This window comes from Octopus bimaculoides, chromosome Z (genome assembly GCF_046866305.1).
Source record: "Octopus bimaculoides isolate indiv1 chromosome Z, ASM4686630v1, whole genome shotgun sequence".
Classification (NCBI taxonomy): Eukaryota; Metazoa; Mollusca; class Cephalopoda; order Octopoda; family Octopodidae; genus Octopus; species Octopus bimaculoides.
In genome coordinates, this window is record NC_142944.1 from 50,167,781 (window position 1) to 50,185,280 (window position 17,500).

Sequence of the window (17,500 nt, forward strand, 5' to 3'; positions counted from 1 at the left end):
TTGAACGCTTTCATCAGAGATATCTCAGGCACATTCTCAATGTTGGTTGGACCTCAAAAATTCCAGACACACAGGTCCTTGAGTATTGAAGCAATGGTGCACAAGCACCAGTTACGTTGGACTGGACACTTTATTAGAATGAAAGATAGCAGGATTCCAATGCAGATGCTATATGGAGAACTTGTGAATGGAAGGAGACTCTGGCAGAAACCAAGGTTTCAATTTAAGGACTGTGTCAAGTCCTCATTAAAGGCCTGTGATATGCAGGACACTGACTGGGAGAACAATGCCTGTCATCGCCATGGATGGAGGAAGCAGGTTAAGGAGGGGATCGACACTTTTGAGAGAGCACGTATCCAGCATGAAGAACTTGAGTGAGCTGCGCAAAAGCACACGGCTCATATAGTGAATGGTGAAAGCTTGGTCTGCAATGTTTGCAGTCGTGTATGCTTGTCAAGAGCAGGGCTCATTACCCACCAACGGAGCCGCAAATACAAAATATAATTTAGTCCTAGAGCGCACAATGTTCCTGAAGGTCGGCAATGGTCTTCCTCGGTCACGAGTGGACGGCCATCATCATCATGTATGTTGAAGTCACATGACTCAGTGGTTAGAGTGTCAGGCTCACAATCATGATGTTGTGAGTTTGATTCTGGGAACAGGCTGTGTGTTGTGTTCTTGAGCAAGACACTTTGTTTTTCACGTTGCTCCAGTTCACTCAGCTGTAGAAATAAGTTGCAACATCACTGGTGCCAAATTGCATCAGCCTTTGCCTTTCCCTTGAATAACATTGGTGGTGTGGAAAGGGGTGACTGGTATGCATGGGTGACTGCTGGTCTTTTGGGAACAATCTTGCCCAGCCATGTGCCTTGGGGGGTAACTTTCATTCATGACTAAAGGGGTGTTTACCATATATGTGTATATATATATATATATATATATATATATATATGTAGCTTACTACATGGATCCCAATCAAGGGACATTGGGACCTGAAAGTGGACCTGAAAAAAAGACTGCAGCTTCCCCCAGGCCGTCCATACAATCCTGAAGCTGGACGTAGCTTTGTTGTCTGAAAACACGAAGAAAATAATCTTGATTGACTTTACAGTCCTGTGGGACAAAAGGTCTGAATCTGTCCTATGAATGGAAGTGAGCCAAATATGAGAGCCTTTTGCAGGATTGCAAAGGGAAGGGATGGCAGTTATGTCTTTCCCCAGTAGATGTTGGCCGTAGGGAATTCCCTGCCCATCCAGTATGGAATGAAAGGGGTTCCCTGCCAGCCATTGGAATGAAATGAAAAGAAGGGTGGCTGTATGCAAGATGGGAGAGGCAGAAAAACTGTCTCTTGCTGATTATTAACGTGTGTGTATAATATAATGTGTATGTATGTATATACGTATATACATCATCATCATCATCATCATCATATAATAAAATTTTTGTGCTTTGTATGGATTGGAGATAGAAGGAATCTGGTGTTTTGAAACTGCTCCCTCAACTGTGAGAAAGAGACAGTATCACACTGGAAATACCACTTTTTCTCACACACAACATACAAACAACAAATAAACTTCAGTGTGTTATTTTTTCCAACACGAATCTTCAAAACTTTCCTTGGAATGTATTTTTTTTAACAATGTATCTAACGAACTAACGTTATCTAGCATTCCATATAACTAACGTCTCTCTGTTTATCTGGTCGACAGCATGAAGAGAAGAGCGACAATTCCGATGACTCTGACTGTGGAGGAAATCTTCCAAACAGCAAAGCCAAAGTTATGATGAACGTATCAAACTTCGATGAAGAAATTGTTACTAATGCCAAAGAAAAGGGGAAGGAACTCTTGTCTCACTTAAGCCTTGAAGAAAGGAAAGAAAAGCTTGATACCATGGTAAGTTAAGCTTTCTCCCTTCCGTTTTCTTCTGCACATTTTATTTTATTTTATATTATTTACTTTTTTGCCTTTTGTTTTAAACATGATTTAGATTTATTACTATTTTAAAAAATTTGAAGTCCATTTTATTGCCTTATAAATATTAACTTCGTCTTATGAGCTGCAGCTTTTTAAATGTTTATTCATAAAGCTTTTGTGAGTGTGTTTGTATGTATGTGCATATGTGCTTGCATATCTATAGTCATTTGATATCTTCTAGCATGTATTTTGCCCATATAATTTTTATAAAAAGGTTATATGCTTTGTATTAATTTATACCTAAAAGGTTTTACATGCTAGCTACCTGATAAAATCCTATATAGATTTTATCCTTGATTATATACATGTGAATATGTATGTATATATATATATATATATATATATAATTCAAAGAAAGTTAGAGGTTGTGAATCCAACCAAGGGACAGTATCTATCCAATATACTACTGGTAGAATACCTAATTAACACACAAGTGTTGGTTATTATGTGGCAATTACCCCACTGGTTATAATAATTAGGCGAGGGTAATAAGTGGTTTTAACTTTAATTTATATGGCACAAAGAAAATGGAAGGAATCCAGAGGTATTATTCATCTGTTGTTAGACATTATATTATTTCTATTTATTTATTTTAAACAAGTTCGGATAATATATAAATACATATGTAAAGTATTAGTAATTTCTAGAATAGAGTAAAGAGAAAGAAGAGCAATTACAGCTGTTTCAGCCTAGAGGTCACAGTACCCCATATGTTATTTCCATCTTTTCAGTGTATTGTAAATCTGTAGATAAAATTAGGGTACTTGGGTATGCTTCGTCAGAGAGTTTTTATAAGATAGTCCAAGAAGTTCATAGGGTTAATTTATGCTCATATAAATATACAGGTTTCATCAGAGAGTTTTTTAAAAGATAGTTCAAGAAGTTCAAAGGGCTAATTTATGCATATATAAATATATATTTATATATATATATATATATATATATATATACATACATAAATATATATATATACATTTACATATATATACACACACACCCATACATACATATACATACACACATGCATGTATATATGTATGTATATACTTATAACAGAATTAGTCATTAGTAGTTGTAGTACAAGGAAATAACATAGGGTTCTGTGACCTCTAGGCTGAAACAGCTGTAAGAAATTGCTCTTTCTTTTCTCTATTCTAGAAATTACTTTACACATGTATTCATATATTATCTGAACTGTTTAAAATAAATAGAAATAATATAACGTCTAACAGGTGATGAATAATACCTCTGGATTCCCTCCATTTTCTTCTTCCCATATATATATATATATATATATATATATATATATATATATATATATATATATGCATGTTTGTGTATGTATGCGCGTATATATATAAGTATAGTATCAGTGATTTTTTTTTTTTTTTCTGTGTACAAACCACACCAAAGAGCTCAATATCTCAGAACAAAACTATCTCATGAATATGTCGATTCTGTTATAATTGTCTATTAGTAGAAAGGATTATATTGTAATGTCCAAAAGTTTCATGCAACTGGCTTTAAAGTCAATCCTACTCATTAATAAGTTGCAATAAAAATTCACTGATATGTACAGTTAATCTCAAAGACAATTGCCCGATTAGGCATGAAGAACTATTCCCGTTTACCAACATACAATTATGTATTTATGTATGTTTTTTTTCTCTACATCAGGCGTGGCTGTGTGGTAAGAAGCTTGCTTCCTAACCACATGGTTCCAGGTTCACTCCCACTGCATAGTACCTTGGGTACATGTCTTCTGCTACAGCCTTTGGCTGACCAAAATCTTGAGTGGATTTGGTAGAGTAAAATTGAAAGAAGCTTGTGTATGTGTGTGTGTGTCTGTCTTAGTACCTGTGTTTGTACCTGTGTTTGTACCACCCTACTGCTTGACAACCAGTGTTCGTGTGTTTACATCCCCATAACTTAGCGGTTCAGCAAAGACAAACAGAATAAGTCCCAGACTTTAAAAAAATCAATACTGAGGTTGGCACATCTGACTAAAAATGCTTCAAGCTGGTGCCCCAGCATGGCCACATTTTAATGACTGAAACAAGTAAGAGATGTCTTCAGCATATCTACATCAATTTACACAACCACAATCAAAATAATATTATACATTATTCCTTTAATGTTGCCCATTTATTTTGCATTGATTTCTCCATTTCAGTGTTTGCAGGGCTGATGCAAAGTGTGCACTTACATATGTGTATATGCATATTCTTATCTATACATATATATGTATATATGTATGTATACTTGCATATATATATTCTGATATAGGTTACATTGACTATATATATATATATATATATATATTTGTTTTGCAAGATTTTTGATGTGAAATCGTGTGTTGAAACAGATGTTGTTGTACTTGGGGATGGTCATATTGCCAGTTTAGCCAATAAAAACACACGCACTGTATATTTGGTGTTAATTTGCTTCAGCTTTATATTACATTAATCTTAATCTAATTTCGGCCAGAGTTCTTTCGTCACACTTCTGTGACCTCATCAGTGGTCCTTTGTTTCCTTCTTTCTTATGTGTGTCTCACCTTGCTAACTATCAGCCATTTTGTATTTTGTATTCTTATTGTATGTGTCTATGCATGCGTGTCCTTCAATGTGTCTATGTCTTTTGTAAGTGCATGTGTGTGTATGGGGAGTGTCTGTATCACCTATATTCTCTGTTAATACGTGTTCGTTTGTATTTGTTTTTATTTATTTATTTGTTCATGTGTTTTTTTTTGTTTTTTTTGTGTGTTTAATTAAATTTTGTTAACATATGTAGTATTTAATTCCATTTGTTTATCTATGTATTGTATTATACTTTGTTCATATTATTATTGGTTTATGGGTAACATGTTGTCACATGCTGTGGTTTGTGGTTTGTTAGTGGTGTGTGTTAGTGTTCCATTCTAGTTTCCTATTCAGGCTAGGTTTCTCTTCTATTATGTGTGTAGCTTCAGTAATTTGTCTAATGCAGCACTTAGACAAATTACTGAAGCTACACACATAATAGAAGAGAAACCTAGCCTGAATAGGAAACTAGAATGGAACACTAACACACACCACTAACAAACCACAAACCACAGCATGTGACAACATGTTACCCATAAACCAATAATAATATGAACAAAGTATAATACAATACATAGATAAACAAATGGAATTAAATACTACATACGTTAACAAAATTTAATTAAACACACAAAAAAAACAAAAAAAAACACGAACAAATAAATAAATAAAAACAAATACAAACGAACACGTATTAACAGAGAATATAGGTGATACAGACACTCCCCATACACACACATGCACTTACAAAAGACATAGACACATTGAAGGACACGCATGCGTAGACACATACAATAAGAATACAAAATACAAAATGGCTGATAGTTAGCAAGGTGAGACACACATAAGAAAGAAGGAAACAAAGGACCACTGATGAGGTCACAGAAGTGTGACGAAAGAACTCTGGCCGAAATTAGATTAAGATTAATGTAATATAAAGCTGAAGCAAATTAACACCAAATATACAGTGCGTGTGTTTTTATTGGCTAAACTGGCAATATGACCATCCCCAAGTACAACAACATATATATATATATATATAAATATAAAAAATACAAAAATGGGACAAAAACACAAAGCATCCAGACAGTTAGGTGATGCAAAAAAGGGACAACTAAAACATCCATATATATATATATATATATATATATATACAAAACGGGACAAGAACGCAAAGCATCCAGACAGACGATACAAAGAAAACAAGGATGGGTCGTTTAGAGTTTTCTATCCTCAGTCAAGTTCCAGATTATCTTTGTAATTTCGGCTGGTTATACTCAAGATTGCTCCAATCTGGCCAACCCCAAGGAAAAACTAAGCTAAGAGCATTAGATTCCTTGGAAGAAAGCAGCGAATATATACGAAAACAAGGATGAAAAAAACAAAACAGAAATGTTGCACAAATACAAAGCAACAGGTGTTGCACAAATACATAGCAACAGATGTCTTTCAACTAAGTACAAATTAAATTAAGCTGGCATGTGTGTGTGTATATATATATATATATATATATATATATATATATATATGTGTGTGTGTATGTATAAGGATATCAAAATCAACAACCCAATGCAACCATCACAATATAAATTAGCATTTAAAGAACTGTATTTTAACATGTATAAGGAACCCCCTAATTTTGGGGGCTAAAAAATTTGGAAAAAAGGTTTTGTAAGGGATTATAATAGTATCTATGTATAAGAAACTCCCATATTTTTAACCTAATTTTTGACAAAAAAGAGTTCCTTATACAAGTTAAAATATGGTATATAGATTAAAAGTAGGGAAACCATGGCACTAATATTTTGTTGGGTAGCTGAAATTTTTTGTAGATTAAATGCCTCATAGATGGCATTACAATTTAAGATCATATTATCTGGAATTTCTTTCCAATTCTACCCCCCCCCCTTTTTTTTTGCCTTATGTAATTATATACAATTCACTCAGTGTCCTTGATCTATCTCCTTTGTCGAGAACACATGTTGACCAGTTTCCATAATTTTTTTTTCTTTTTAAGAATTCAAATCTGGAGATTGTGTTCATCATAGCAGCATTCATATTTTCTTATTTGTGATGAATTCCTTTTTTATTCCTCAAGTACATGTTGTTATGCTTAGATGCAACCTCTGACTAAAGCTGATAAAATGTTCGTGTGTGTGTGTGTGTGCACACGTATTTATTCAAAGCTGAATGTCTGATTTCCTCCAGAGAGTTTCTTATTCCATGTCCAAGATTTTTTACATACAATTGCATGTTTGGTTTACCCTAAGAAATAATTTGGCATGAAGTACTAATTCAGTCTTTTTTTAATTTGTTTTTTTTATTTGTTTTAGTCATTACTGCAGCCAGTACTTTATTTTAAAGCTTGTTACTTATTCTATTGGTTTATTTTGCTGAACTACTATGTTATAAGGGACATTAACAAACCAACACTGGTTGTCAAGAGGTGGTGGACAAACTGATGCATACATGTGCACATGCACACACTCACACGATAGACTTCTTTCAGTTTGTGTCTCCCAAATCCACTCACAAGGCTTTGGTTGGTCCAAGGCTGTAGAAGTCACTTGCTCAAGGCTCCACACAGTAAGACTGAACCCAGAACCATGTGGTTGGGAAGCAAACTTCTTACCACACAGCCACACCCAATGTATAAACAAATACAAATTCTTTTTAAAAAAATTTGATCGTTAAAAATCTATTAAATTTCTTTGGATGAGTTGATTGCTTGTTGAATAGTTTTTTTTTGTTTGACATATAAATGCCTAAGAGGAAAATCAGTGAAGCCTTTTATTAGTTCCTCAGCATTTAAGCTGGTCTTATCCAACCTAAATACTCTGTGTTTTATGTCTAAACTGATTAGATCCAGCCCACTGCTCTGTGTCCAAATTGGCTCTCACACCTACCTTACAATGTCATTCTAAAAATAAACAATCACATCATCATCAAAAGTTCAAAGCTCTGCAATAAAGCATGATTAATAATTCAAAACAATATGAATAAATAAGCATTACATTTGACAGAGTAATTATGAATGCTAAAGTGTTAATGTACTCTATGAACCTCTGAATGTAGACATGTGAGACATGCAATTAGTGAATGGAGACATGTTTAAATAATGCTGTGAGCTGGCAGAAACGTTAGCACTTCGGGCGAAATGCTCAGTAATATTTCGTCTGCCGCTATGTTCTGAGTTCAAATTCTGCCGAGGTCGACTTTGCCTTTCATCCTTTTAGGGTTGATTAAATAAGTACCAGTTACGCACTGGGGTCGATATAATCAACTTAATCTGTTTGTCTGTCTTTGTTTGTCCCCTCTGTGTGTAGCCCCTTGTGGGCAGTAAAGAAATAGGAAACCTGTTTAAATAATTTGTAATTTGTGGTCTTAATTCTTTAAAAAAAATTTTTTAAAGATATAACTAGCATGTGTTGTGTGTCAGTGTGGCTTTAGTTTGAAGGGATTTGAGTTATATGTGGTATAATTTAACAGTATATCATCTCATGGCCAATAGTGTGTGTGTTTGTATCCTGTTGTAGTGTGTAATGTAATGCATACACACACACACACACAGTATTTTTTCCCTATTCAAGAATTTTGTTGTTAGAATCTTTTTTGCTAATCATTATTGTTTACAAGTGTTTATGTGAGTACCCATTGTCCTCTTGTCCTAAATGTTTTATGTGGCCCTTGTGGCCAATAAAGAAAGTATTATTATTAAGGTAGTGAGCTGGAAGAATTGCCGCTCTTCTGGACTAAATGCTTAGCAGCACTTCATCCATCTTTATGTCCTGAGTTCAAATGCTGCTAAGACTGATTTTGCCTTTCACTCTCTTGGGGGTCATTGAAATAAGTACCAGTTGAGCACTGGGGTCAATATAATTCACTAGCACCCCCTCCCCTCCTGCTCCTTCCCCTAATTACATACCTTGCACTTATAGTAGAAAGGATTATTGTTGTTGTTGTTATGGTGCAAGCTGGCAGAATTTGTTACAACACAGGACAAAATGCTTAGTAGCATTTTTATTGGTTATGTCCCAAGTTCAAATGCTGCTAAGGTAGACTTTGCCTTTCACCCTTTCAGGATCGATAAAATAAATACCAGTTGAACACCGAGGCTCAATGTAATTGACCAGCCTGCTACCCTTGAAATTGCTGGTATTGTGTCAAAAATTAGAATTAATATTAGTATTATCACTAAAGTAGCAAACTGGCAGAACCGTTAGCATACCAGACAAAATACTTAGTGGCATTTTGCCTGTCTTTATGTTCTGAGTTCAAATTCTGCTGGGGTCGACTTTGCCTTTCATTCTTTTGGGATCAATAAATTAAATACCAGTTAATTACTGGAGTTAATGTAATTTATTTAACCCCTACCCCAAAATTTCAGGCCTTGTGTCCATAGTTGAAAGGATTATTATTATTCTTGTTGTTACTACTACTACTACTACTACTACTACTATTGCTACTCATAACACTCTATGTTCCTTTTTTTTTTTAAATGTTATATTTCTACTTTTAAGATTGTCTCCGTCATGCAGGCTAGCCCCTTATTATATTTTGTTTTTGTTTTATTTTATTTCCCTCAATTACTATAAAGCTGTATTATTTGAGGAAATGCAACTGTGTTAATCTTTGTTTGGTTTCATAATTTTACTTTTTGTCAAATAATTGTAAAGTAGATATTCGCTTCTCCACAGACTGCTTACTAGCAATACTATAGCTAATCTGTCTTTAAAATGCAAACAACAGAAACAAGATTTGTTCATAATTCTCAGTCATCATCTCTGTTTTGGTGAAACCTAAGAAACACCAGTATCAGTCTAGTTTGAAATTTATAAGAATAAATTGCCATTTACAAGAATAAATTCCTGGCTTAGCTTATATATAACTCAACCTGTTCATGTAAGTTCCTTTATGCATCCCTCTGAAATCACATAATATTTCTTTTAACATTGTGTGTGCGTGTGCACGTGTGCACATGCACACACGCACATTTGAATGACTAAGAAGTTCACTTTATCATTATGTAGTCCTGGATTTGAAATCTGTACAGGGCAATCAAGTACTGAGTTTGAAACTTGTACAGGGCAGTGAAACTAGTAATAGACTAACAGAACATGACAGCCCCTACTTCACCCATGGCCCTTGTTTTTAGGACCTCAGAGATAAAGGGAAGATAGTGTCCTCAAACTGGCCCAAATATTTAGAACAGAGTAGACTACACCGGAGGCGATTTGAAGACCAAATGGTGGTGTTAAAGCAAGCAACTGATTATATTTATCACTCCAGAATATTTTGTACTGTTGGAACACATGGAATTTTTTTTACTAATTTTTTCTCCATCCCTCAGAAAATGGGAGGTGTATCCTGCTACTTGTATGATTTGGAAGCATCATCTTAGACTGTTTGGTCATATTGCTCGATTTTCTAAGTTGGATCCTGTGTATTGGGTTCTCTTCTCTGAGGATCCAACTGGAGTGATGGCCTGTGTTGGCTGTCCACATGCATCATGGTCACAAAAGATGAAGTATCTCACAGAATGGGACTGAATGGGACACTGCTCAGATGATTGCCTGGGATGACTGAGCAGTTACTGACAAATGATGGATGCAACAATGTGCTGTAATGGTGCCCCCCGACCATACTGAACATGACTGGCATCTTTTCCAATTCTCTCTTAGTCTTTATATATTCCAGAGTTCATATCAATTTTCAATCAATGTCTCAATATTAATGAGCAATTATCTCCAAAGTTACCCTGTTCTTGTTTTACTTTCTAGTTTTCCAAACATTGTGAAGGTATGTAGACTAGTAGTTAGAATATTTGGCTCATGTGCATAAGCTTGTTTGTTCAATGTCTGGACCAGGTGGCGTGTTGTGTCCTTGAGCAAGATACTTCATTTTACATTGCTTCCGTCTACTGAACTGTAAATGAGCACCAACCAGAGTACTAGTGCAGCCCTCTCTCTGTCCAGTTGTCACATTCTGGATACCTTACTGGGCAGATTGAGAGGGTGTGTCTGTCCATTCACAACTAAATAGATACATCATCATCATCATCGTTTAACGTCCGCTTTCCATGCTAGCATGGGTTGGACGATTTGACTGAGGACTGGTGAACCAGATAGCTATACCAGGCTCCAATCTGATCTGGCAGAGTTTCTACAGCTGGATGCCCTTCTTAACGCTAACCACTCCGAGAGTGTAGTGGGTGCTTTTACGTGCTGCCGGCACGAAGGCCAGTCAGGCGGTACTGGCAATGGCCACGCTCAAAATGGTGTATTTTACATGCCACCTGCACAGTCCAGCGGCACTGGCAATGATCTCGCTCGAATGCCTTTTCACGTGCCACTGGCACAAGTGTCAGAAAGGCGATCTTGGTAATGATCACGCTCAAATGGTGCTATTTATGTGCCACTGGCACGGAAGCCAGACAGCTGGTGCTCTGGCAACATAAAACAATTTACAAAAGTACAGAATATGTTTACAAGTCATGCTTGCATTGTACTTTCTAAACACGTTTCTATATGGAAGTGACTCTGTACCACTTACGGTGTGACTAAATCACTACATTTTGCTTCATCTAGCTGTTTCTATGAGTCTCATTCTCTTCCAAATCTAATACATTAAGTTGTTGTGAAACTAATTGGTTGAATGTAATAATTATTCCAGACGATCCTTTCTATTATAGGTACAAGGCCGGAAATTTTGTGGGAGGATGCTAATCAACTACATTAACCTCAATGTTTTATTATCACTTTATCGAACCGCAAAAGGATGAAAGCATAGTTAACCTCAATGGAATTTGAACTCAGAACACCAAGAATTCCGCGGAAGTAGCTCATTTTGAATGATGACAATTTACGCAATATTATTTTATATACATTATTTGTATATATCATGTATGCATACGTACTTTGATATATCTTACTGATACGTTTAATGCAATATTCTGAGATAAACCTATAGAAAATTCATCTTCAGTTTTACAGATAATTTCAATATAATTAGCAATTTTATAACATAGCAGCTTCATTAATTATGATGAAATTTATTGATAAGTTCAATATTTATCAACAACGTAAAAAACTAAAATACTCTGTCTGTTTATCTCGTTTGTTTTAAGGAAGATAACTCTGCAATCATACTAAGTTGCGTCCCTTGCCAGCTCATCAGTTCCCTCCCTCTACCCTCTTCTTTTTTTTTTTCAGTTTTCGTTTTATTAACTGATAACTAACAGTTTCTTCTAATTTTTTTTTTATTAGTTTGTTCATTGGATTGCGGGATTTTTGGTTGTATCGCCTTCAAGAGTTTTAGTCGATCATATTTACTTCAAAATTTTGTTTTCCTTCCGGGGTAGGAAGAAAAGACCAGTATTGGGCAAAGCCAAATGGGTTTAAAGGGAGAAAACCGAAAGAGAATGAAGCAATTAACAGCGTGCGCTCACACGCGTACAAGCACTTGGTTTTCGTGTACCAAATATCTCTCGCAAGACATTGGCTGAATGAAAGCTTTAAGTACCACACTCTTAAAAGAATTTGTAGGGGTGAGGTTGGGAAATTAGTAACCTGGATAAAATGTTTGAAATCATTACATTGCAAGTATTGCATCATTACTGTTGCATCATGTTTAGGGGTTAAAAGTTGGTCAGCATAGTTGTTGTTGAAGTTGAGAGGGTTCGAAACATATGCTAGTGACAGGTACTTTTTTGTCTCAAGAAATTTTTTCTTCAACTTTGACCTCATTTCAATTGAAGTTGCAAATGAAATTTATGGATAATTTTTGGTGTTTAACTATGTTGGATTTCAAGTCAGTTTTTTTTCTCACACTGTCTAATTTGAACACACACACACACACGTGTTTGTATAGCAGAGGATGTACTTACAAGTGTGTGTATATACATCTGTGTATTTATTTATATTTTTGAAATAATTGCAGTATAACATTGACAGAACGTATTACATCATCATTATCATTTCATGCTGGCATAAGTTGAATAGTTTGATCTGATAAGTTGGATGACTGTTTTATGCATCAATATCTATTTTGATGTGGTTTCTATGGCTGGATGCCCTTCCTAACATCAAACTCTTTACAACATGTACTAGGCAGTGGCGTACCTAGGGTAAACTGCAAAAATGTGCCCCCCCCTCCCATTACAAAATCCAAATAAATAAATAAATAAATATATATATATATAATACATATATATATATGATACACGAAGGAGTCATACCCAATGACTGGTGTAGCAGCACCATAGTAAACTGCTACAAAGGTAAAGGTGACGCTTTAGACACTGATAATTACAGACGCATCAAGCTGTTAGATCAGGTTATGAAAGTTACGGAGAGGGTCATAGCCCAACTAATTAGGGAGCAAATCAATTTAGATGAGATGCAGTTTGGGTTCGTGCCAGGTAAAAGCACCACTGATGCCATATTTCTAGTGAGACAGCTGCAGGAGAAATATCTAGCCAAGGATAAACCTCTGTACCTGGCCTTCGTTGACATGGAGAAAGCCTTTGACAGGGTCCCCCGATCCCTTATCTGGTGGTCAATGAGGAAACTTGGGATAGAAGAATGGTTAGTGGGAGCTGTGCGAGCCATGTACAGAGATGCTGTCAGTAAGGTGAAGGTTGGAAATGAGTACAGCAATGAATTCCGGGTAGAGGTAGGGGTCCACCAAGGTTCCGTCCTTAGCCCCCTCCTATTTATCATAGTCCTCCAGGCAATCACAGAGGAATTCAAGACAGGTTGCCCCTGGGAGCTCCTCTATGCTGATGACCTTGCACTAATTGCGCAGTCACTATCAGAACTAGAGGAGAAGTTTAAGGTGTGGAAGCAAGGACTAGAATCGAAGGGCCTTAGAGTCAACCTAGCAAAAACCAAAATCCTAATAAGTAGGAAGGTAGATTAAACACAAACCCCTTCAGGTAGATGGCCCTGCTCAGTATGCAGTAAAGGAGTAGGTAGTAACTCTATAAGATGTACCCGGTGCAAGCTATGGACACATAAGAGGTGCAGCAATATCAAAGGCAGTTAGTTTTTGTATGTGGCAGATGTTCAGGTGCAATAAACACTGTAAACAAACAGGAAACAACTTCTATCTCATTCCAGGGAGAAAAACTAGAGGTAGTTGATAGCTTCCGCTATCTGGGTGACCAAGTTAGTAGTGGAGGTGGGTGCGCTGAAAGTGTAACTGCTAGAATAAGAATAGCCTGGGCCAAGTTTAGAGAGTTCTTACCTCTGCTGGCGACAAAGGGACTCTCACTCAGGGTAAAAGGCAGACTGTATGACGCATGTGTACGAACAGCCATGCTACATGGCAGTGAAACATGGGCTGTGACTGCTCAGGACATGCGTAAGCTCGCAAGGAATGAAGCCAGTATGCTCCGCTGGATGTGTAATGTAAATGTGCATACCCGTCAGAGTGTAAGTATCTTGAGAGAAAAGCTGAACATAAGAAGCGTCAGTAGTGGTGTGCAAGAGAGACAATTGCGCTGGTTTGGACATGTGGTGAGAATGAATGAGGGTAGCTGCGTGAAAAAGTGCCACTCCCTAACAGTTGAGGGAACCCATGGAAGAGGTAGGCCCAGGAAGACCTGGGCTGAGGTGGTGAGGCAAGACCTTCGAACTTTGGGCCTCACCGAGGCGATGACTACTGACCGAGACCTTTGGAAATGTGCTGTGCGTGAAAAGACCCGGCAAGCCAAGTGAGATCGTTGCCAGTGCCCCTGGACTGGCTCTTGTGCGGGTGGCACATAAGATGTACCATCCTGAGCGTGACCGTTGCCAGTACCGCCTGACTGGCCTTGTAGGGTTTTCGAGCGAGATCGTTGCCAGTGCCCCTGGACTGGCTCTTGTGCGGGTGGCACATAAAAGACACCATTTCGAGCGTGGCCGTTTTCGTGCGGGTGACACGTAAAAGCACCCACTACACTCTCTGAGTGGTTGGCGTTAGGAAGGGCATCCAGCTGTAGAAACTCTGCCAAATTAGATTGGAGCCTGGTGTAGCCATCCGGTTGCACCAGTCCTCAGTCAAATCGTCCAACCCATGCTAGCATGGAAAGCGGACATTAAGCGATGATGATGATGATGATGTATAGTACTTATTTGTTGTTGTTACAAGTAATTAATATTTTAAAGCAATATTTTAGGAATAAATACTTTACCAGAGTTTATTTACCTGCCTGTAATTTAAAATATATTTTTGAATGGTTACTTTTATGAAACCTCCTTATTTTAACCATTTAATGCACCAGCTTCTCCAAATGCAGCATTAAAAAAAACCTGTGTGAAATGAAATGTAATTAAAAAAAAGATGTTTAACCCTTTCATTACTGTATTCATTTTGAGATGCTCTGCATTTCTTTCAATTACTTTAAATATAACAAAGGATTTAGTAAAATAAATTAGTTATCATTAAGCTAGTGTTAGGAACATAAATTGTGACTAAGGTTTGGTGGAAGATTTTAATTCAGAGCTTATGAAATCAAGACATTTGTACTACAGAGCCAGAGGCAGTTTCAGCTGGGTTAGTATCTAAAGGGTTAAGAATTGTTTATCTATTATATATTTTAACCTTTTTGTTACCGTATTTCTGTTGAGATGCTCTGTGTTTCTTTCAATTAATTTTAAATATAACAGAGAAGTTAGTAAAATAACTTAGTTATCATTAAGCTAGTGTTAGGAACATAAATTGTGACTAAGGTTTGGTGGAAGATTTTAATTCAGAACTTATAGAAACAAGACATTTGTACTAGAGAGCCAGAGGTGGTTTCAGCCAGGTTGGTAACGAAAGGGTTAAGATATCCTTCCTTATTCTTGATGAGGCACCCCACTTTAATCTGTGCCTCTCTTCAATTGACACCTGGGGCACGTCCCCTCCCTCCGTTACACTACTGGTACTGGATTCTGTTTCTCATGGCACTGGACTAAGGGGCTTACAAAAGTGGGTCCCTATAACAGTGGGAGAATAGAAGAGATAGGATGTATTGATTCTAAATTAGGTGATAAGGGAGTGATAAGTAAAATGAAAGGAATGATTTTCTAGTTGTTATAATGTGGTAGTGGAGAATAGTAGGACAGATGCTAATTGTGGGAAGGGGGTATGGTATGGAACAGGGGAAAGGAAAGGGATTAATGTTAGGGGTTACTGAGAAAGGGGAATAAAGCTGAAAGATGCTAGAACTATTTTACATTATAAGAGTGAGTGTGGACTGAAGGTGTGAGGAAAAAGAGGACATGTAGGAAAATGATTAAATTTACTCTCAACAAATAAACCAATTTCTTTATCTTTTACTTGTTTCAGTCATTAGACTGTGGCCATACTGGGGTACCTTGAAGGATTTTAATCTAACAAATTGACCCCTGTACTTATTTTTAAAAGTCCTGTATTTATTCTATCATCACTTTTGCTGAACCACTAAGTTACAGGGAAGTAAACAAACCAACACTGGTTGTCAAGTGACAGTGGATCACTTATAAAGACACACACACTTACTGTCACTCATACACTCTCACTCATACACACTCACTCTCACTCATACATGTTCACTCTCACTCACTCTCACTCACACATGCTCACTCTCACTCACACATCCTCACTCTCACTCAATCACTCACACTCATACACACTCACTCATACACACTCACTCATACACACTCACTCATACACACTCACTCATACACACTCACTCATACACACTCACTCATACACACTCACTCATACACACTCACTCATACACACTCACTCTCACACACTCACTCACTCTCACTCTATCTCATACACACACACACATATATGACAGGCATCCACACATTTTCCATCCACCAAATTCACTCACATGGTATTGGACAACTTGGGACTATAATAGAAACCACTTGCCCCAGGTGTTATTCAGTAGGATTGAACCCAAAACCACATCACTGCAAAACAAGCTTCTTAGCTACACAGCCATATGGAGACGTTTCTATAAAAATGTCTTCTTCATAACTCTGGTGAATTATTGATCTTTAGAATTCCTTTCAGATTTCGATCTCTCATTCACAGTTATCCATCTGTCATATAGATTAATCTTCATTATGTAGCTTTCACGAGATAACATTTCCAAACAGACTGCTTCACAAATTTAGTGTTGTTGATTTTTTTTTTCTTCATTTCAATGTACGCTTTTCTATGCTTGCATGGGTTGGATAGAATTTGTTAGGGGCTGATTTTTCTGTAGCCAGATGTCCTTTCTGTAACCAAGCTTTTCCTCTTTCCAAGAAAGGAAATATTTCCTCATGACCTGGCATGTTTTCACACATGATTGGAAATGGACATCACTTGCATAGTGGTGTCACTCGTTTATTATTATCATGTGATATCAATGCAATAAGACAGTAACATGCACATGCGTGCGCACACTCACAAACACACACACACACACACACACACACACACACACACATATCATCATCATAATCATCATCATTTAACATCCGCTTTCAATGATGGCATTAGTTAGACAGTTTGACTGGAACTAGTAAACCAGAGAGCTGTAGCAGGCTCCAGTCTGTTTTGGCTCGGTTTCTACAGCTGCATGCCCTTCCCAATGCCAGTCGCTTTACAAAGTGTACTGGGTGCCTTTAACATGTCACTGGCAGGTGTCTCCTTTATGTGTCACCAGCACTGGCAATGACTACAATTTCACTAAGCTTGGCATCTCTTCTCAAACATAGTAAAGTTACCAACAGTCTCGGTCACTTGTCATAACCTCCATGAAACTCAACATCTGAAGATAACATATGCATATGTATATATATATATATATATATATATATATATATATATATATATATATATATATATATATATATATGTGTGTGTGTGTGTGTGTGTGTGTGTGTGGTGCAAGAGAGATGACTGCACTGGTATGGTAATGTGTTGTGTCGGTGA

The 17,500-nt window shown here is 36.9% G+C and overlaps 1 protein-coding gene across 7 annotated transcripts in view; it reads left to right on the plus strand.

Moving 5' to 3' along the window:
* Positions 1–17,500, plus strand: part of LOC106878514 (PDZ domain-containing protein 8) — a 296,017-nt gene that overhangs the window by 210,258 nt on the left and 68,259 nt on the right. For 6 of the 7 annotated variants that reach the window (XM_089365281.1, XM_089365279.1, XM_089365278.1 and 3 more), the window contains one exon: positions 1,710–1,895. In XM_089365281.1, the coding sequence (XP_089221407.1) occupies positions 1,710–1,895 (186 nt within the window). Of the gene's footprint in view, positions 1–1,709; positions 1,896–11,249; positions 11,536–17,500 lie in introns of those variants that run through there. The other variant, XM_089365282.1, reaches the window with a different exon arrangement.